Here is a 23,941-nt window from a genome sequence, read left to right as displayed (position 1 = left end):
TTAAATAACACAATTGATATATTTTCTTTTTAAATATTGCCTGAAGGAATCTTCTTTCGAGAACTCGGATAATTAATGAGTAGAAAGAGGGGAGTTAAGAAGGTGGGGAAAAAAGGGCGAGAGAGAGAGAGAAGAGACAGAAAGGAAATTCATTATCACGTGTTGCAATATTTTGACGCCTCGGGGGATTTTTATAACTAAGAATTCTTATTGGTTACTAAGCAAATTCGAAATTATTAATGCCTTAAATATGTTGGGCGGCCCAAAAATTACTTAACCATTGTAAAGATTAAATTTCTACTTTATTCAAATGTTTCATCACTTAAAAACTAAATACCTAAATCTCCATACTCAAACATACGACGATATATATCGGGAATTGATGGTAAAACAAGAGCAGAAAAGAGCATTAAATGCGAAGTAGCCCCAATAATAAAATCATAAAATTGGATAAAGATATCAGCAGCGATATATAACTCGAACGACATAACTCATTCTGTCCCATCAAAATATGACATATTATCATTTGAACATTTGAGCGGATGTTCAGCTGCACTCAACACACTTATACTTGATAATTATATGTATATCGCCAATCTAACAACGTCTAGAGTCAAATTTATTCGATGATGGATGAATGAAACGGTGTTTATGTATCCTTCGATAAGTTAAACTTGGACTCTGTACTGAGCAATTGCTGACTAACTCACTTCAATCTGATAAGACGAATGGTTTATTTTAATAACCTACTTGACATTAAATAGCGTTGGTGTGTACGTATATATATATATATATATGTAAGATAAAGTCTTCGTATTACATTTACTGCTTTATATACATTTTCTGGACTATAATCTGCAGTTGTTTACTTAACAGTTTGCGGTCTGTTACTGAGAAATATGTAATGAATCCTCGACTATATTACATTCACTAATTATTTCAATTTAATTAAATTTGTTTTATCTTTATTATGAGAATATTTATTTAATGTTTATACGTTAAGTTAGAGTAGAATTTATGTTTATTTTTATATTAATTGTACAAGAGGATATGATTTAAAATCCGACGAAAAGTTACAAATTAAACATATACACACACAAAAAAAAAATATATATATAATATAATTTATTTTTTAAATACGTTGATTTAATTGTAATTAAATTCGTAAACGGCAATTTAAAAATGTCGCCGAGTTTAATGGTTTAAAAAATTGTCATTTTTTAAATTGAGAAATAAACAAATTAATCGATTGGAAATTGACACTTAATTTAATTTTTTTACACGTGGAAATAAACACATTTAAAGACATCAATTTAATTAGAATTAAATTCTTAAATGACAATTAAACATTGTATCAATTTCAATATTAAAAAAAATTAAATTTAATAAATAATGTTTTTTAAATTGCGAAATGAACAAATTAATCAGAAATCGACATTTTTTTAAAGTTTAAACATGATTAAAGCTTTAAAAAAACGTACTAAAAACATTTTTAATCATGTTAAATTTTTAAATTTTAATTTTAAATATGTAAAATTTACTTTATATATATTTAAAATTTTCTCATTAAGTTAGTAAAAAAAAACGTTAGTACATATATATAAAAATATAAATTTAGTATTAATATTTTTATAAACTGCAACATATTTTGATATTTTCTTATTTAATTTCTAAGCAAACACGCGAGTTTGTATAAATAAGTAAAGAAGTAAGAAGAAAATCTGTACAAGAAAAGAAAAAAAAAACAATGAATAGAGGATATATAATAGAATCAGTATAAAAACAATAGAATCTGCATGGAATTGTAATATTTCCAACAATCAAGACAAAATATTCACACATTGATTAAATAAAACGATTTAACATGGTCCAATTTTCTTTGAAATCATCTCTGATCAATGGATTGGAGAGAAATTTCAACACAAACTATTGTTAATGACCGTATTGCGTGCTAGATGAGACTCTGCAATTCTGTTTGGGAGGCCAATGATGACATGTTCGTACAGAACACGTCTGTGTCAGAATTTCATACTAGATTTCTTTGTATTAGATGGTCTAGTTAAAATAGACAGATTCAAATTGCTTCCATACGAAACTACCTAAACGAATATTGATAATTTTCTTATTGTTAAAGTAGAATTTAATGCCATCCCAATGGAGTAGTGAGGCCCACTATGTGCTAAACCGGTTGTTTAGTAGGAAACTAAGCGGCATATCCCATCCCAATCTCTTAACTGTGGTATGATTACTGGCATTGATCGTCATCACTCCCCTCTGCCACTGATTGCTATCTCTTAATATGGATGATCCCGGTCGGGGATCTAAAACTCCCCTTTAAAGTAGTGCAGTGTCAGGATAAGGAACTATATACGTTAATATGCACAATATAATACGGCATAAATGACTTATATAATATATTTAATAGCTCATATATCATTAGTGTGACGTGCGCTGTTCGAGTGAGGAAAAAAAAAGAAAAATACTATGAAGCGGGTATCTTATTGATAAATAAAACAAACAATTACAGATAAAAAATTAATCTCTTTTTTTCGTGTAAAAAAACCGATAAACTGTGATAAAATATAATTAAAAAATGCGGATGTTTACTTAATTGAATCTTTGAACTTGATAATTGTTTACCTAAACGATAAGAATCTATTGTTTGACATTATTGTTATTGTTATTATTATTATCGAATGTAAGTTGTGTAATAATTTAGCGAATATTTTCAAGCTAAACTGCCCAATTTAGCGAACTGGAGGATTCTCTTAACATCTAATACATGCTTTTTTCCCCTAAATTGTTTACCTAAAACACGGTAAGTAGATCTAAACTGAGTTCCGTGATGATGTTTGCACAGTTCACGGATAGACATGGACCATACAACTTACCAGTAGACATCGGCTTACAGCGTATTGTTGACATAGCAATACGATAGAAATATAGGCAAGAGACACAGTTCAAACAAGCACTAGACCTATACAAAAGATTTACTGCCTACAAGATAAATGATAGTAGAAAATCATATTTTAAAACAATTTTATTTAAAAAAAAGATATATATATATATATATATATATATAGGCCTATATATTCATACTTTATATCAATACTAGTATATTAAAAATGATTAATTAATCTAAAATTAAATTTTTTAAAAAAATATATAAACCATTTTATATGATGCAAGGAAAAAATGTATCGAAAAATAGAAATCAGAATTTCTTAAAAGAAGTTAAAGGAGGGGAACGAAGAGGAGGAAGAAAAAAAGGGGGAAATAAGAAAAGAACGAGAGATATTTTTCACATTTTTAAATCATATAGAAGCAAGAAGGAAAAATTTATTTAGGACTATTTTATTTTTGTGTAACAGCTGTCGACAATAGGTGGCCACATCTTCACAATCTATCTATCTGTTGGCGATAGAACTCATCAGAAACGAAACTTCGATGTCGTTAAGACTAAACAGACACACCCAACAGTTTCTATCTTCTGGAAATTTTCCCTCAGAATTGTGACAGGTGCTGCCAGTACCACACGCTGATCCGTCACTGTCATTTTCCTTGCCATATTTCATCTAGCCTGCACAGGAATTACTACAAATGTGACGTAACCCAGCGAATCAACCAATGATTCTTTACCGAAAAGTAACTGGTTATTTGTTAGGATTTAAGAAATATGCCTTAAATCTTACCTCTATGCATTGTAAATATTAATAAGAAAATCTTCTTTTTTTTCTCCTAAAAAATTACCTTAAAAATAAAATAAAAGTCCCGAATTTACCTCTTACACGGATGAATTTTAACAAGATGCACCTGTGACATAATTGTAAATATAACCTGTCATAAAGTGAAATATATATATGTATATAAATACATTTTATTAGATTAAAATTCTATAATTTAAAAGATATGTATATTTTTTAAGTACGATAGTAAATTTAATTTTCTTTAAAATGAACTTTCTTATCGTGTTTTAATTATTTAAAAAAAATTATTCCAGCTTTACCATTTAAATATATTTAATTTATTTTAAAAAATTGTAAAATATCAGATTAAATGATACCGCCTAATTGTTTTTATACTTTTTATTTTCTTACCGCAAAAATAAAAAAGAAATTTAATTGCAATTAGTCGATTTTAATGCAATTAAATTTTACTGTATTTAATTTTTTTAAATTGATTGTTGTTATTGTTATTGTTGTTGTTATTTTAAAAATTTGAAAAAAAATCATCAGTTACGCTAAAAAAGCAACGTATGTTTGCCTGTTGTAACGGACAAATTTGTTGTACTTTTTAAAAAAAGTAAATTTAATTTAAATTAAAATGGATTACTTTTAATTGAAAAGGACATATTTCATTCTATTTTATTTAACTTTTCTTTTAAGTTTTTTATTAACTAATTTAATTACATTTAATTTTTAATAAAAATGGACTAAATCGATTTTTCATTTCTCTATTAAAGCTAATCGTTTAAGGCAATAAACAGCAAATATTTATAAATAAAAAAATGTAATAAAATAAAAAAATGAGGAATGATAGGAGGGAAAGATAAAAGTAAAAAAATATATATATATAGGCCCTATATATATATATATATATAAAGTAAGGTACAAAAGGCATTTATAAATTACTAATTGCTATGATCATTTAAAAATCATTTAAAAATTAATTTTGTAATTTAAGAAGTTAATATATAATTAATATATGTATTAATTACAACGATTTAATTACATTTCAGTTATTTAAAAAATTCAAGAGGAGAAACTACTTATTTATTTACATCCATAAACGTACAATGCTTTTAAAAATTTAAAGGTGCAATAAAATATTAAGTATATTTAATACTGCAGAGTAAAAAAAGGAATTCTTTAAATTTCTCCTATCAGATATAGTGGGAGTAATGGTTTAGTGCTGGGAAAAGATAGGAAATCTTTCAGTCTATAGCAGTGGTCCCAGGAGAACTGAAGAAAATCCTTTATCCAATGGCTTTCTGTTCTCCCTGTTCAATTTAGTGGTGGATGAAGTCAGACAATTACATTTATTCTCCAACTGTCTAGAATTTTTCACATCTTGTGTCGTCCAACTGGCGCCCGACATCCATTGTCCCACAATCCCTCACTTCACAGGGGAAGTCTTTAAAGAGATTACTCTCACTAACTTCTATTATTTTATTTCCTCTTGCTACCAATTCCTTGGGATTGCTATACCTTCTTTCATTTCCGCTTTCACTACAACTTCCGATGACGTAACAATTCGTTTGGGATGACGTCATAGATTCTTTCGACGTATTCTGTTAAGAAAACGATCCTTCAGAGAGAGGTAAATTGCTTCGGCTTACAAAGGGTTTTTCTCTTTATTTTATTTATCGTATTATTTTTTTTTCTTTTCCTTTTTTCCGCGATGTTGCCGAAATTTATTAAACAATTGATTTTTTATATATTTAATAGAAATTTATTACATTCAAGAGTTATGTGAAATGACAGAAGTATTTTTCTCTCGAGGTTTATATCTATTGAGATCTTAAAACTTTCACTAGATCCAAGAATGCTTTCTATAGAGACTTTCAATGCTCTTGAGAAGTCGCCTTCATCTTTAAGCTAAAATTATATTTTTTAAAAAGAAAGAAAGAAAGAAAAAAAATGGTATAAAAATTATTTCCATTCTTTCCGAAGAATTGCACGAAAGACATTATAATGTATTATTATTAGATATAATAAGAAATTCGAGATTTGTCATTTATTTTAACAAAGAAAATTACATTTTATTACGTTTAAATTCATTTAAAATCGACCCGTTTCTAATTGTAATTAATTTAATTACATTTAAAACGAAATGTATCATCGTTAACGAAAAGTGTCTCTTTCTTTAAATCGTGATTAACAATTCGAATTGACATTTTGGCAAATTTCTCGAATTCCAATTTCCTGAATTAATAGCAAATTTTCTTATTTATTTTCTAACAAAACTCAATTAAAATATTTAATAATGTTTTGTACGGCGTAAGATTTGAACAATAATTAAACGTGAATTGTTATTTGAAAAGAATTTATTTAATCTTTAAGTATATTGCAAAAGATATTGCTCTATGCAAATTGTTTGACTTAGGGATAGACAAATTGCCTTTTTTTTTCTATTTTTTTTTAGACTCCATTATAATGCCGCAATTTGCAGGAAAGCATATTTGTTTAGAAAATTAAACATTTTCAAACATAAACCTCAAAAAATAAATAGGGGAATATATATACACGCGTATAAAAAATCCGATAGAAAATTCGAAGCGTACACGTGAAATGTAAATCCTGCGAGAGAGAAAACTGCCACTGGGGTGCTGATTGAGATATTCATCCCAGAGGATTGTTGAAGGTAAATTAACTATTCACCCGCTCTACTAATGTACTGTTAGAGAAACGGATCACATACATGAAACAGAGCGGTGTATACGTTATCCTGATCTGTCAAGTTGATTCTAAGATATATTTTCTACAGATTTCAAACTACACAATCCTCAATGGGATCATGTTGCGAGAGCTTGATATATGATACATCAATTTGATATCAATGAAACGCAGTAAATGGACAAGATGCCTCGCAGCCACCATTTTTAATCATCGGAAAAGGGTTTTCCTTTATTAAAAAATATATAAATGTACGTTATATAACTTATTTCTTTCTCTTAAAATTTCTCCCAATCATCGAAAAGTACAGTACATTAACAAATATAGGAGAATATCATAATTCGTAACACTTATAAAATGTATCGTGTTTATGACATAAATTTACTCGGTATCGTATGCATAAAACATACTTTATTTATTATTTATATTAAATTTACTCATTTATTTATTATTTATTCTAAATTTTAAATAAGTAAATAAATGAATTGTTTCATAATTCATCCTGTTTGTGTACAGTTAAACGAATCAATTTACTTTGTTTACTTTCAACAGATAAGATTAACCGTTAACGGTTTAAAATCGAAAAATTAATAATTTTCAAACTCGAAGCGGATCAATTTCCTTTAAAACCGATCATTTTCTAAGTGTCGGTTATATTTAATCGTGTTTAAAAAGCTTTAATTATAATTAACAAAACCTGCCAATTTCAATTGTTTCATTTCTACATTTCGGTATATAAATAGAGCATTTTTAATTAATTTAAAATCGACACACCAGATGGAGTCACTATACGATAAAAAATGGCCATCACTTATTTACAAGCCTATAAATTTTCCAGTCTATGTGTATGCAGATATTTATATTGCTTGCCTTATGCATTATGTATATGATTTATTACACAGAATATACAAACATATTTGATTGTAGAAATGAAATATACATAAGTTTCCTCTCCAGGATTATAAAAAATTAATTAAAATAAACATATAAATATATTTAAAAATATACTCTTATAAATGTGTAATCAGTAAACGTACGTAAATGTATCATTTTCTCCTTCACCCTTAAAAAAAAATAAAATAATAATAGAATGCTTTCTTACCAGATGTCACCACAAGACAGTTAAAAAAAAAGCAAAATTGATTTTTTTTCCTCTTTGACGTCATACCTCTTTTTAATATAGGGTCTAATTGAAATCTGCAGCCCTTTCTTGGAACTTTTAAATGAATGGAAATAATTTTCTGTTCCCAAAAAGCATCAAATTGAAATTTTTTTCTCTGCTATTTTTTATTTTGCTTTATATATATATATATATATTTTTAAACTGAACCGCGTTTACTTTATCTGTACGGTTGACAGGATCTTCCGGTTAATTGGTCTGGTTCTGTCACAATTCTGACAGCTTATCGCTTAGTGTAAATATTAATAATTTATCTTCTAAATAAGTAAATAAATTTTGCTATAATGTTTTTGTGAATTTATACAATTAAAAGAATCAATAATCTCTCCCTCTCTTCATCGCTGTTTGTTTCCAAGTAGAAATGTAACGATTTAAAATCCGTTTTAATCTTTTTCCAATTCGAAAAATAATCTTCCTTACGAAATAATCCAGTTGTTAATTACAATTAATTTTAACAGCGTTTAGCCAGTGCGATTAATTTCCGCCGAAAGAAAATGATCGAGTTCGCTAGAAATGAATCGGTTTTAATTATAATTAATTTCTGTCGATTTCGATGGAAATAGATAATTGTAATTAAGAAAAAAAATAATATTCAACTTTCATTCTGTTTGGAGTGAAATTTATTAATTGCAATTAATGTTTCCGGATTTAAACCGAAACAGATTTTGATTAACACTAATATTTCTCGATTTAGTGTTTGTTAATTACAATTAAAATAAATCATTTATTAATTGCCATTAATGTTTTTTCCGCTTAGATGAAATAGATCATTTGTTAATTATAATTTAATTTTTCTGTTTGGAGCGAAATAGATCTTCTGTTAATTACAATTAGTATCTATGGAAATGAAATGGATTATTTGTTAATTGTAATTAATTTTTTTAAAATTCGATTTAAGGTGGAATTGATCTTTATTAAACGAAAAGAGATAATTATTTTTATCTTCATTATTATTATTATTTTTTTTTAAATAAAACGAATGATTCGGTGCTTCCTTTCGGAGAAATCAAATATTTCACGGATCGATTTTAATTGTAATGAATGGATCGTTTTCCTTTTAAACCAAGTTACATTTCTACGATTTAAACTGATCGATTTAATTCCGGTTGAAACTCGAAACGAATGGATTTATTTTAATTGAATGAACAAATCGGATTTCTTATTTTTAATCTCTAAAATGTGAATCAAGCTTCATTTAAATCACACAATGGTTTATTTTAATTACGAAAAAAAAATAAATAAATAAAATAATATTGAATATATTTATTTATTTAAATTAATGGATCCGAAAACTATTCATCACTATTCATTTATTTTAATTAAAATTAAATAATTTGGATCGAATTGGAATTAATCTTAAAAACTAAAATGTATCATTTGTAACTTGGAAGTGGATCAATTTTTAGTTGAAAGACAATTTTATTTTCAACCGGAAACTTTTCATCTCTTATTTAAAATGGATCAATTTTTGCTTTTTAATATTAAATGGATCAATTTTAGCCGCTATCTTTTAACTCAAACAGATGAGTCACTTCAGTTTAAACACGAATTTATTATTTATGAGCTGAAAATGGATCAATTTTCTTTTTCATTAAAACAAACGGAGTCAAATGGATTCTAATTTAATTTATTATAGATTATCCTTTATCTTAAGCAGTGCTTTTTTAAAAAAATGTTATATACAAAAATATTTGAACCGGGCCAATTTTTTTCTTAAATTATAGAAGGAAAAAATGAATTTGTTAGATGATATTTTAAAGATGATGATGATTTTTTTTATTTTCTTCTTTAGAAATGATTGCTAGAAATAGAAATTGGAAATTTTTATCTTTATCTTGATACTTTGTTCATTGTGGTTGCCACTCCAGTTGTCAACTTGACAAAGTTGCTGACTTATCGTTTGTCAAGCCTGGAGGTGCTAGGTGTCACACACCACAAATTTGGCACGTGTTATCGTGGTACTTTATTTGGGAATTCTATATTTAAACCCAAAAGGCAGCACCATATCTCTAGGCACAGCCTATTGCCTATAATTGCTACCTTTTTTTTAATTATTAATTTATCAGATAATGATAATAAATTCACATACTTTTCGTGAACAATCTTATCGACAATCTATAAATACATTTCCTTATTCTTACCATTGTGAACATCAAGATAACAATTGAAAGAGATTATATAGATGCTAGAATGTAAAGCCTACTTTTAGGGGTATTTATATCTGATTTTGATAATCATTACAGCGATGAAAAATTGATCCATTTCTCTTTAAAGTTGTTAAAATTAATTAAAATTGATAAATGTTTCGATTTCAAAAATAAAATTAATCAATTTCTCGCTTTCAGAAGGCGAAATTGATTACAATTAATAAATGATCTATTTTAAATGTAATTGATTAATTTCTTTTAAAACAGAATTAAAAATAATAAATAAACACAATTAAATATTTCCTATATAAATTTTGATATTTGTAATGTTTATATATTGCTTAATATAACATTTCTGTTTAATTTAATATCTGCTTTTAAATATCTCAACTATTTAATGATTGTTATACTATATTTATTAGTATATTTACCATAGTTTATTACACTCGTGAATGTTGGAAAATTGCTTAATTGCGACTCGTAAATATAGTAAATGGTTTCAGAAGATGCATTGAGAGATTTTAAAATATTTAAAATACTTAAAATATTAATTAAATTACATTTATACGTATATATTAACTAAGGAAGCATAATATAATTTTCTCAAATAAAAAAAAATAAGGCTGTTTACCGTGTTTAATTTTTAAGAACCCTTACTTAATAGCAAACTCATATTATAAATAATTCATACTTAAATTATTAAGAGTTTTAAACTTTTCAATAATAGATTTCTTTAAATTTAAAAAAAAAAACTATTATAGACGTTTTATCCTAAAGTTTTATAATAGTTTTTCCAATTCCAATTAAATTTATAAACAATAGTGAAAAAGTAGAGCCTCATAGAAAAAGTAGAACAATTTTAAAATGATATATTTATAAGCAAACAGTCAGACAAACAAACAAACTACTTAGGAGACAAGTAATTAAAAAAAAAAAAAAAACAACTAGAGAGTAATTGACATATTGATAATCAAAAAGGCACCCAGGTATAATTTCCTAGCATCTCTTTATTCAATTAATTGTCTGCCTGTTCTGTGGTGAGATTTAATTACAGAATGTTCCACAAGACAAGAAATTTTCCCTGGGGGGAAATTACACACATACTAATGAAGTTTCTGAGATTTTTGGTCTTCTACGCTCTAATGATTTTCGTTTACAAAAGAATTATCTTTCTAGATGTAAATTTTTTCCTTTTTTTTTTCCTTTTTTTTTGTATTCTTCTTCTTCCCTTTTCTACAGTTTCTATTGCCCTTTGACGACGCCTCGAAGTTGTTGAAGTTTATTTGAAGAAACTTGATTTTTAATCGTTTAAGATCTTAGAATTAAACAAACCATTAAAAAACAACCTTTGTGTTTGTGTTAATTAACTAAAGAATTAACTAAGGATAAAGCCTTAAGTCAGTGTATGTTTACTCGATAATAAAACATAATTATCTTATAATAAAATGTATTATACAGTTGTTTAAGTGTCGAAAAATGCTTGATAAATTTATACATCATTAAAATGACCTATTCTTTCTTAAATTAAATGATAATTAAATTTAAATTATTATTATTATTATTATAAAGAAAAACCTCATTAAACTCCTACTACAATATTTTAATTCTAATTATAATAATTGAGAAAGATATTTAAGTCAACATGGAATAATTTACAGCGTGGTTTTATGTACTGTATATAATCAATATTGTTATAAAGAAGTATGCAAATTAAACGATTTTATCACACGCTGTTTACTGTGTATACAAATAATTTCAACGTTTATAAATATCAGATTTATTTTGCGAGAATTTTGAAGGATAATTCATCTTCCTACGTATCAATATTATCGTTCATTCCTAGTTTTATAAACATAATCATTATTCCAGCATTTTACTAAGTCGAAATTATCTTACATTACCAGATACAGGCAGGATAATAAGCTATTATTCCTACATTTTGCAAGGAATAATTAAGCTGTTAATTAAAGCAGCACCTGTTTAATTATCCCATAATTCGTACATTTTCTCAATTATCCTATTAACATACCACGAGTTTTTTTTCTAAAAAAGAAATTATCATCTCATCAGGGTGAATAATTAAAATTCTAGCTAAAGTAAAAAATTATATATATATAAATATATAAATAAAAGTATAAGGTAACAATTAAAACTGAATTTTTTCTGATTTTAAGTTTAAAAATGATTATCATCAGATAAAAAAAAAAGAAATAAATATCTTCTCTACCACTTAAGATAATGGGGGTTAGAAAGGGAGTGATTCTTGACCACCCTCGACAAGTAATTCTCAGTGAGTTATGGTTCTGTCAGAGGATAAAGGTCCATAAACAGGAAAAAGGTGAGAGGAACACCCGCGGTCCAAACAAAAGCTGGGGGAGTGCTTTTGATTAATTGGACAGTTGGCATTGCACGTGCGGGGATGAAGATGGTGATGACGATGATGATGTCATCCGCGTCACTAACCCCCACTACAGAAGGAAGAAAGAAAAAAAAATGGAGGCAATTTGCAATTGCTCTCAACAGATGGCGAAATAACGCTATTTAATATATTAATTTTTGAATTAGTTCATATTATCAATAACAGATGGCAAAGGAGTATTTAATATATATAGATATATATTTTTTTAAAAATTATTTTTTTAAATCTTAAATGATTAAAAAAGTGTAACATTAATTTAATTTAATTAATTAAGATTTTAAATAAATAAAAGAAATGTTCGTGTTTGAATAAATATTATGGCATTTTATGCTGCTTCCATCTGTTGGCGGTATTTAGAACTAATCGGTAATTAATAATTTGAATTAAGTTAAGATTTTAATTGCTTTTTTATTTTAACTAAAAAGTGAAAGTACGGGGTTTAATCTCTTCCGTAACGCCATCTTTGGGCTAAATTTGTAACTAAAGGGAAATTAATAAAGAATTTAAGTGTAAGTGATTTAAAATTAATTTTTATTATTGTTATTTTTTTAGGATAAAAATTTGATTTGGGTGAGCTTTTGTAGCGCCATCTGTTGATTCATTTAAAAATATTTGAAAATTAATATGTAAGGAAAAAAAGATAAGTTCAATAAAAATACACTCTGCATCTCATTTAGCATCTGCTACACTTACCTCAGCTACTTTTATTTTTATAACAATTTTTATTTGTTCTTATAATGGAGTAAAACCGTGATGAAACATTCATAATGGTCCAATTTTCTTCCAATGAAAGGCAGCTGGCGAAAAAATTTTGCATTTCCAATTTCTTCTTTTTTTTCCTTCAAATTTATTCACTTCATTTCAATAGAAATGTGACGAAAATCGTTAGATTTACGAATATATTTAAATATCCAATATATAAAAAAATATTATAAAGTTTAAATAAGACATTTTTACTCATTAATAACAAATTTAAAATGAAGTTTAATTAACTCCACTCTCTTAACTCGTTTCATCGCCGCTAGATGACGACACTAATCGACGTTGAGTCAAACAAGTGAAAATAATTAATTATAATGAAGTTTCAATTAATAAAATTTATCATCGCATTTTTAATGAATTATATAAAATTCATTTCGAATTATTTAATTTTCCCGAAAAATATATTTTTTTAAAGTTATATTTTCGATTATAATTTGGAAATATTTCTTGCTATAGTTTATAATTAGGACAATAGATGGCGAATGTATCGGCGTCGCTTCGGTTTCTGTGACGTAATAATGGTTTGAATTTTTAAATCGCTAATTGTAATGAAATTGATTGTTTTCAATTATAAACAACTGATTTTTAAAAAGAAAAAAAATCGATTTCAATAGAAGAAAATGGACGATTTCTTTAAGTGAATGGCTGTATATAACTAAGAAGTTTTTTCGTGTAATGGAAGATTCGTAGTTTGAAAACAATTTAGATTTTTCTTGTACTTCCATTAGGGTGGAGATATCATTACTCAATCAATGTTCTGCAATTTAGTTGTTAGAAAAGTAAGAAAAAAATTATATATATATATATCCATCTGACAAGCTCCCGTACTTATTCTTCAATTTATTTTGAGAATAAAAAAGAAAAAAATCACAGGAAAAAAATAAAAATTTCCTTAGAAATTACATTAAATCTGAAAACTTTTCTATCTAAATTTGTTTTATTTATTTTTTAAAAAATAAATAATCTATATAACGAGATTCTCCTTCTAGTATAACGCTTTGCACGCATTATACTTAATAAATCGAGGAATAAAATTATAATTATATCTCAGGATACTTTTATTATTTAAGAAAACTTATAAATTTTAATAAAAGTAGCGTGATTTACATTTTATATTATTTAAATTTATTTGTGTGTTTTTTTTTTTTTTAATTTTGTTTAATTTAGAGAGGCGAGTTGAAAGCTTAGTAATTTGCATATTTAGGCGTGTTAAAAAGAACGTTTTTGATATTCCACGTCCTTAAATATAAAAAAAATATTGCCATTTATTCGTATACAGACATCATCTTTATTAATTTATGTTTGCTTGTTTATTATATATTTTCAGAAATTCTTTTTGACTATTAAAGGGAATGAATTTTTCGTAAACTTTGAACTTTTTAGGTTATTTAAAAATACAATAAATATATTATCATCATTGAGTTAATATTAAATACAGTGAAACCTGCTAATGTGAACCACTGAAGTGACCAGCTCAAAGTGGTCTTCTTACACAGGTGGTCACACTAGCAGGTTTCAACTCTATATATTAATGTGCTTGTTTATTAGAAAACTCTTACGAGAATGTTTTTTAATAATAAAAAAATGAGTGTTGTATTCATATTAAATTGCAAGAAACTTATTTATTTTTTGTACAGAAACATTTATTTTCAATAAAATTACACAATTTAGTGTACGTTGTCCACTATTCACTATTATATATTTTTTTCCTCTTTCAGTAAAAAGTCTTCACTCGCTCATTATATCAGATTTAAAGATGGACCATGCATTTGATGCGTGTGTTGTTAGTAAAGAAAACGGGAAACAAAAATTCTAAAATCTTATTTTAACAAATTGTTCTTAGACAAAATACCATTTTATTCTATTTGAAACTTTCTAATTCGAAATTTAAACTTTAAAGAGTCCTTAATGATGCGGAAGAACATAGTTATCCAGTTGCTCTTCCGCATCACTTCCTCCACGATTCACATCTTTACTCGGTACGAACGAATAGTTTAAAGGAAAGAAATCATTATTCAACTTTATTTTTATTTTTATTTTATATTATTATATTATTATTATTATTATTATTGTTATTATTATAATTATTATTTTAAAATTTAAAATTATAAAAGTGCGAGTGTGCCCAATATAAATTTATCTTTATATTAATTTTTTCCCATATATATTCGAGTTTTGAACTTCATAAAAATACGGTTATGGAGAGAAAAATATCACGAAGGGGGGTGGGTTAATTTTTAATAATTGGATTAACAAATCGCACCGGATAAATTAATTGGTTTCCTTTATCCCATGTGTATATGAAAGCGTATCTTGGATTATAGGAAATCATGGTGTTCTGACGGAACGGGTTGGTGAAATCTAAACTAACATGGACCATTTGGTTTCCATAAAGATCGTACGCCGATGCTATGTGAGATTTCCATTCTGTGGCACTCTGAACTACGTACAACACACCACAAACTACAAACATCTCCCCAGCGTGCCTGTGATCCAGACTGATGTTCCAAACACCTTCGGTATTTAGGGTATCGGGATTCAGTTTCCTCACCATTGTATTTGTGTTGTGTAAATTCGAATACACTAGCCACATGCCGTTCTCGTCCACGCCTACATCCATAAAGTTATGGCGCGTGGAATATAGAAATTGATCTGGTTGGTGGGATGCATCAGGTATCGACGAGGTGGTTATGGTACCACTTTGCAATTCGAATTTAATCAGCTGGTTGGTGTTCTCTCTGTGGTAATAGAAGGATCCGTTGTGGATCACCTGACCGTTTCCCACAAATTTGTATGGTAGGGTGTACTTCTTAGTGCAGTTGTCCTTACGAAATGCCTCCTTGTCTGAATATTCGTAGAGAAGATCCGGATCGGTGTCTATGGTCATCCACAGTTTCTGTGAATCTTGAGATGTTCTGGGGTATGTGTCCTGCATCCACGTACCCCATTCTACTGGTGTGTAACGATAAAAGACTGGTTTACCCACTTGACTTAGTAAACAACCTAAAATAATAAAGGAAAAAAAAGATAAAAAATGTCATAAAATTTCATTCTTTGAGGTTTTTGTCGATTCAAAACCATGAAAATGAGGGTTCAAATGATTCAAAACCTCATTTTGATTTGAGAAATATAAAAAATTCAATTTTGAAATTGAGTGAAAACCCATTATTACGTAATAAAAGAATTTATAAAATTCACTCTATTACGTCACAAAGATTGAATTACGTAATAATATCGAGATATATAACAATGAAACATGTAATAACACGTTTTTTTTCGTAATAATAAAATAATATTGTTACGTAACAATACAAAAATCAAATTGATTATTGCGAAATTCAATATATATAGATTTCGTGTATTATTTCGTCACATTTCTTTTACCATGTAATAAATACACGTAGCTTGACGTAAAACAAGGGAAAATTCTTATTTTCTGTATTTTTTAAATTAAATTATTCGAAGGACATTTGAATTTCTGCTCGAAGGATTAAACAGACAGACATCGTTAAAGAATTAACAACACTTTATACGTAACGCCACCTTCTTTTTTGACGTAATAAAAATGTAACGATATGTAAAAATTAATTAAGGAGACGTTACGGTGAACACTCGATACACGATTGGAAGAAAATAAATGTATTTATGAAGATAAAAAGGCAAGGTAAGACATACTTCAAGTATTAATTCAAGTATTCCCTTTCATGTTTGTCTTTAGAGGGGAAAGATTCTTTGCAATGTAAAGAGAAAGCGAAACGGTTGTCATGGGAACCGAGATTGCTTTAATTTGGGGTTGTTGACTTAAAGGAAATTGGCGGGGACCTTCCATAATACGTTTGCATGTCTGCTTAACCAACAGTCAGATGGATCTAAGTAATGCAGCCAGTTTGACAGCCGATTTATCAACAAGTGCTTAACATCTATGGTCTGTATGGAACGGATTATCATAAGGAAATGATAAAACAGCGTTTACTGAATCCAGATATAGTTTATAAATCGCTTTCGGATGATGATAAGAGGGATTTGGACCTGTTCGTGGATAAAAGAATGATAAAAGGCAAAAATACTTTAAGTATTTTCGAATAAATTATGCTAAATACTTATGTATTACAGTGAAATATTATTATTATTTTTTTATTCTTCTTTTTCGATACAAAGTCACGGAATTATATTTATTTTAATTTTTATACACGTGGATTATATCAATATTAATAATGCGTGTGTCTTTGAATAGTTGATAAATTTAGAGAGAATAATAATAGAAAAAATCGAAACAGAAAATAAAAATTTTACGTAATAATCATATATCACTACGCAACAATGCGTTCTATTACGTAACAAAGAATTTTGAACTGTTATTTATTGCTCTTGTTACGTAATAATGAATTAAATTTAAAGAATTTTTTGTTAATTTTTTGAACTAATAAAAGTAAAAAAATGCATTTTTTGTAAGTAAAATTCAAAACAATTTGCTATTATATTATGACACAACAATGCTTCAATTACGATCCATTTGTTATTAAATTTCCATTTTTTAACTGTTTAAACATAATTGTAGACGTGTTGACAATAAAAAAGGGTATAAAATTCTTCGTATACATTTTAAACCTACCTTTATCATCCGTCCTGTGTTTCCAGGTTGATGTACCATCGTACCTAACAGAAGATATATCTAGAAAATATAAAAAAATAAAATAAAATTGAGGTATGAATCGTGACTTATCACCCATTTTATTCGAAATATTGGCGAATTTTAGATACAAGAGAAATCTTTTCTGGACGAATTTCAATTTTTTCTCATATTAAAGTTAAGATAAGCGGAAGGTATTTTATTTTTTTGCGAGTCAGGAGACGTTCTATCACCCAATTTATTCCATTTAAATCAAAACTTCTGTTGTGGAAACTGATTGAGTGCTCTATTCTAACAAAAGAGAGTTATCTGTAAGGGTAACTTATTAGAGGTAAGAAGTTCTAGTCAGAAGGACAAACAAGGTCTTTGTGTACTTAAGAGTTTTTCTTTATCCTTTATTAGCTTTGTTTTTTTTATCTCTTGAAGTAGAAATTGAAGTGTTGTCTCTTCCAATTAATCATACACCATCTAATTCTATATTTAAGTGGAGGAAAAATATAAAAAAAGGAAAGTAGTTAAAGTACCTACCTGTATAGTTTCCAGGATTTGAAGTATCAGTTTCTGATTCTGTAAGATAAATTATTATTATTATTATATTTTTTAAAATGATTAATTAATTTAATTGTAAATAAAAGAAATAATAATCACACGGAGAATTCTCGACACTAAATTAAAAATGTATGCTTAATGTAAGTTTCTTCTGTTAAAGAAAGACTGTTTAAAGGTTCACGTGTAAAAAATTTACTCGTGTTTGTTCAAACTAAAAAATTACTTTAACATTTACATTGCTGTGTAATTAAGCTCGTTTTTTTCTTTATATTTTTAAATTGAAACAGAATAATTCATTAAATTCAGTACAGGTTACGTCTATTGTTTCCGTAAAAAAAAAACAAAAATCTCGTGTGTTATTCGTTGTTAAAATATATTGTTATAAAGGAATTACCTCCCAGATTTATATTGTTACGTCACTACATTGTTTCCTACGTAAAAATGTTCGTTTATTGTCTTTTCGATGATGCATTATTACACCAGCTTTCTTACTCGACAATACACTAGTTATATTGTTATGTAATAGGGTAACGAAATATATATTGTTACACGTAAAAGAGCTGGAATAGGGAAATTTATATTATTACCTCAAACTTATTGTTACGAAAAAGTGTTTAAATATTACCGAATTTTACGTCTCTCTATTACGCAACAATACAAAAGCTAATGAAATCTACATTACGACGTTACGCGTATCGTTACATTAAAAAACAATAATAATAATGTTCAAATATCGTCACGTGTAATGCATTATTACGTCAGCAGTGTTACGCAATAATTTTAAACAAAACAGTAAAAAATACTTTTCGATAACGTAATAATTAAATTTTTTAAAAATTCAATACACGTAACAATGTCAATTCTGAAACGTAATTATTACGTCATAGTTTACGCAAATTTAAAAAGCTGAATAAAAAGAAGAAATTTAAAATATTTTTGATACGAACCGAAGCAATAAAATTAATTTAGTAAAATAAAATACGAGTAAATCAAGAAAGTTAAATTCTACAACACGAAGTTAAGGGGAAAAAATAAATAAATAAATATATATATATATAGCCTATATAAAAACGAAGTAGAAAAGTTTTTAGAGTTTCAGTTTAATAAATTTTTTAGAACAAGTTAGAAAAAAAAGTTTTTCTATTAGCCACAAAGGTGGAAGGTGGAAAAGTAAAGTACTTTTAATATGAAGGAGATGAAGTTGAGTAGAAAAAAAAAATCAGACAAAAGTTTTCGATGTGAAGAGATTTCTTACAGAAGTTTTTACTTACGTTTTTATGATTTTTTGTTTGATTTTTTATGTTTTCTATTTGTCTTCGTTTTTTAATAACATTTCTCTATTTTTTTCTTAATTTTAATTGTTTTTTTCGCTTTTTACGATTTTTGCTATCTTATTACTTTCCCGGCTGTTGTATATAACAGAATGACCCTCGGTCAAAAAATGTCCCTCCCTAAATTTTTACATTTTTGGACTCGGGGGACCTTAAAACGTCGAGAAATGCAAAAAGTTCGGGGGTGATTTCTGTATGTATGGATGTTAGTGTGTGGGGGACATGATTTTGTTTACCCTGTTTGAAGCCTAATAAATCGTGTGCTTTTTGTCAAAAATTTCCGAAATTTTGCAGGGAGATTTGAGTGTTAGGGAGATTGAGGTTGTTAAATTTTGGTGGTTTTAGGTCGAGAGGATGGGAAGATAAAAGGAGTCGTGTGTATCTCCAGTTAAGTCAGATTTAATGACGATTTTACTCGTTATTACCATTTATAATTTTTTTATAAAACTTTTTCTTACCCTCAAAATTAAGCCTTTTGCCATTTTATAATAGTTAAAAATATAAAATGTTTTAATAATAAAACATTATAGCAGATGGCGCCACCAAATGTTGCCGGGAAAGTTAAGAAACTCGTTGCTGGATTTGCTTGGTTTTTACGTGTAGGTGTATTTTTTTACTTTTAACTGAATTCTCTCATTTTTTCTGGGTTTTTTTATTAATATTTTAAAAGTTTTCTTATTTTTAAATTATTCTTCTCTATTACTTTGTTAATTAATATAAAATCAAGCAACGAGTTGCTTAACTTTCCCAACATTTAAAACTACGTGTGTGGTGCCATCTGTTATCATATTTTATTAAAAAACTTTTTAGCATTTATCATACAAATTAAGAGTTTTGCCATTATATAATAATTAATAATATAAAAAGTTTTTTTTAATACAATCTCGTAACAGATGGCGCTACGTACAATTTTAAGTTTAATGCCGGGAAAGTCACGCAATTCGTTGCTGGAATTTTTTTTTAATATTATATTTTATATTTATACTATTTATACATATATATATATATATAGGCCTATATATATAGATGTAAAAATTAAGCTTTCTAAGGATAAAAACTATTTCAATTCAGCCAAATCACTAAGTGGAAAATTACATTCAGCAAAAATGATTTTCATTAATTAAATTAGACGAAGTTTTATTATAATATATATATTTAATTATCAGTAAAAAAATTGTCATAAAACATGATTATTACATTTTTATTTTTACACCAACTTCGATATGCGAAAGCATTAAAACAAAGTAATTTAATTTTTAATAATTAACTTTAACGAGTAAAAAATAATTGAAATAATTACACGAAATTAGATAATCGCTTCCCTCCAGTAATTTCCAATTATCAGTCGGAAAGATTTTATTACATTATTTATCGGGGATGCATTAAAAGTACGTGTTTAGTTAAGTTTTCAACGGGCAGACAAACAGTACGTGCGTACTCTTATCTACATAAAATGCTTAAAGGGGAATAAATTTACCTTTTAAAATAGCTCTGGCTTGGGATTTACCCTTTTCGTTAACGCTACTGCATCTGTAAACTCCGTAGTCTTTGCTCTGTACTGAAGTGATGTTGAGAGCCACGTGATAGCTGTAATCCTTCCACGTTTCTGTAATTTTATACTCGCTGCCACTTTCCAGTACGTGATTTCCGTCACGCATCCACATGGTCAGAGGTTTTGGGTATCCTTCTACCCAACAATGCAACACTGCCCCTTCGCCGATTGATGCGTAAACTGTCTTTGTCACTCGTATACGAGGTGGAACTGTTAATGCAAATTATACCGTAAAATGGACACTTAATCACGTTAAAAATCTATATTCATCTTGAAATTTACTTACATATAACTTCCACTTGATATGTTTTGTAAGCTGGCATGGCTACACCGTTTGATGCCACGCACACGTAAGTACCAGCATCCCATCTTTTCACGTTTCTTAAGTGTAGTTGAGTGCCTCGAACAGATTTTACTAACAAGTAAAAATGATAAAATAAGTATAAATTAGTTGAAATAAATTATAATTTAAAAATATATATATATTTATTTAAACTCTGCTTCGGTTTTCTTACGCAACAATAAAGTCATTCTGTCAAAATAATACATGTTATTACGTCAATTTGATGTTTTCGTTACGAACGACATAAAAATCGACACTATTTCGACAAAAATATAAATAAATGAAAATTATATTATTACGTCACGTGTAACTTATGGTATATTATTACATCAATGCTTCGTACGTAACAATTCATTTATAATGTGAGGTGATTCTTTGTAATAAAGTAGTGAAATATTATTGTTTTATTGTGTTGTAGTCATTGTTTAGCTCAAATAATTTAAATTTTTTAAATTTTTTTTACAGTTTTCTTATGCCTCTGCTGTTCTGTAGATTTATAAATCATTCTAGAATCATTACCTAGAAATATTCTAGGAGTTTTAGCTTCAAAAAATGAAGAATTTTAGTGTAGTCTATCTGGAATCTTAAGATAGAAACTTTAGGTATAGTAACAAAAGTAAAAAATGGTAAAGAATGTAATAATTTACATGTTAAAATCTCGCTTATCTCCATCCCCACATTAAAGAATATAAAGTAGAAGGTTTAGATTATCTAGAATATTTAACAGTGTATTGTTATTCTCTATAACTATAAGCAAAGCTCAGAATTTGTATCACCTGAAAAGTAAAAAATTTAAATTATCTAGATCTTATTGCTAGTGAATTTGAGACATTTAAAGTATTTAATTATATAGAAAAATAATTATTCTAAATAAATTTAACTCCAGGTAAAAAAGTTTAAATAAAAAAAATTGTTGGAGAACACCCTTCTGACGTACCCAATGTGACGTTGAGGAGTTTAATTTCGATTTAGCTTCACATTTTCTTTAAGATAAACAGAAAAATACATATTTTATCATTTATATAATGTTTTTATATATTAACGGTATAAATTATACTGAAAGTCAATTTAATTTAAGTAGAGTGTTTTGAATTTAATATTATATTTTTAAAATTAAAATGAAGAAAAACCAGAAAGAGGAACAAAGTTTGGATTATATAAAAAAATCCATGCTTAACTTGGCATTTAATATTAAAGACAATTTTATGAGTCACAAAGTGATGACTCAATCGATCGTTCTTTAATTTATGAAGATTGACATATGGAACTGGAGTGGCTTTATATGTATTTTTAAGTTTTTTTTTTCCGTAAGTGAATTTTTTTGGCACATTTATCTCTAGAGATTTTAAATTTGATATGGTGACATTTTATACAAGTTTTTAAAAGAGTTTTGAAATTTTCCTATCGTTAAATTTATTTGTTTACGTAGTAAACATGTTTGAAGTTTTTATTTTACATATAAAAGAAAAAAATCTACAGCCATTTTCAAAAAAAAAAAAAAAATATAAATGAAAATTGCAAAATTTGTGATAAACAACTTCCAAAATAATTAGAGATAATAAAGAAAATGGATTTATGTCAATAAAATTGTTTTATTTTAAAGAAATAAAGATAGGTGGTTCTCTGCGATAAATGTAAGATTTAATTTAATGTAGGCGTTTCTTATTCTATACCCTCGTGTTGATTTAAAGATAAGTATAGAGATAACCAATCCGTTTCAAGTTAACAATGCGAAATATACAACAAAATATTCATCATTTCAACAGCTGTTTAATGAACGATTGTTGAAACGTACAATTTATTATTATTACATCTTACATAAGTCGCGAAGGAGATTTTCAGTTGATTTTCCAACTCCAACGTCTCTCTAAATTATTATATTAATTAGAAATAACTATTAACATTATTTAGAGATTAATTAGAGCTTAGAATATCAGTATTTAAAGCTTTTTCGAGCTTTAATATTTAGATAAGCTGAATAGCTTTCCGTGTTAAAGAATTTTACAATATTTAACGTAAATTCAAACTAAAACATTTCAAAAGTAATTTAATGTAAAAATTATCTGATTATTTAGGATAATGATGCAAATATACTTGATTTATTCATTTAGATATAAATCTTAATGCACTCGTTATTCATTAAGATACATTCTCCATTTGTAACTCATTAGGGCACATTCTCCATGTTAGAAATTTGTTTCCTTTGATAAAATTTAGACTTAAAATAAAAACTTTGAAGAGTTAATAAACATATTTAAAAAATAACATCTACTAATGGACTCAAATGGAGACTTAAGATTAAATAAAATTAGAAAATTGCATTACTTTCTTGTGTTGTTATAAATAAATGAAGTAACATAGCGTTTCTTGTATATTTATAGATAATGGTAGTTCCTTGTAATAGAAAACGTGAATATTTTTATAATGCTTTTTCATATTTCAGAGTATGTAAAATATATTTTACTTGTATATTAATTTTCTATCTACATATACAATGGAATTTCGATTTAGTGCCATCGTTTATTCGTTTCTGAAATTGGCATTAAATCGAGTGTGGCGCTAAACCGAAGAAATTCAAACAATAAAAGTGATGTATATTAATGAATTCTACACGCATGTTTGAGTTTGAGTGT

The 23,941-nt window shown here is 27.1% G+C and overlaps 1 protein-coding gene across 1 annotated transcript in view; it reads right to left on the bottom strand.

The window, feature by feature from the left end:
- Positions 1 to 14,524: 14,524 nt before the first annotated feature.
- LOC136971867 (noelin-like) overlaps positions 14,525 to 23,941 on the bottom strand; it is an 81,284-nt gene continuing 71,867 nt past the window's right edge. Inside the window, exons 6-10 of the mRNA XM_067266381.1 lie at positions 21,252 to 21,380; positions 20,891 to 21,175; positions 18,062 to 18,100; positions 17,516 to 17,575; positions 14,525 to 15,906 (exon numbers count right to left, since the gene is read on the bottom strand). Of these exons, the coding sequence (XP_067122482.1) occupies positions 15,134 to 15,906; positions 17,516 to 17,575; positions 18,062 to 18,100; positions 20,891 to 21,175; positions 21,252 to 21,380 (1,286 nt within the window). The 3' untranslated portion in view covers positions 14,525 to 15,133. The remainder of the gene's footprint in view (positions 15,907 to 17,515; positions 17,576 to 18,061; positions 18,101 to 20,890; positions 21,176 to 21,251; positions 21,381 to 23,941) is intronic.

Source organism: Centruroides vittatus, unplaced genomic scaffold (genome assembly GCF_030686945.1).
Source record: "Centruroides vittatus isolate TY-2023 unplaced genomic scaffold, ASM3068694v2 contig_273, whole genome shotgun sequence".
Lineage (NCBI taxonomy): Eukaryota > Metazoa > Arthropoda > Arachnida > Scorpiones > Buthidae > Centruroides > Centruroides vittatus.
The sequence above is the reverse complement of the archived record's forward strand: the minus strand, read 5'-3'. Positions and strand labels throughout refer to the sequence as shown.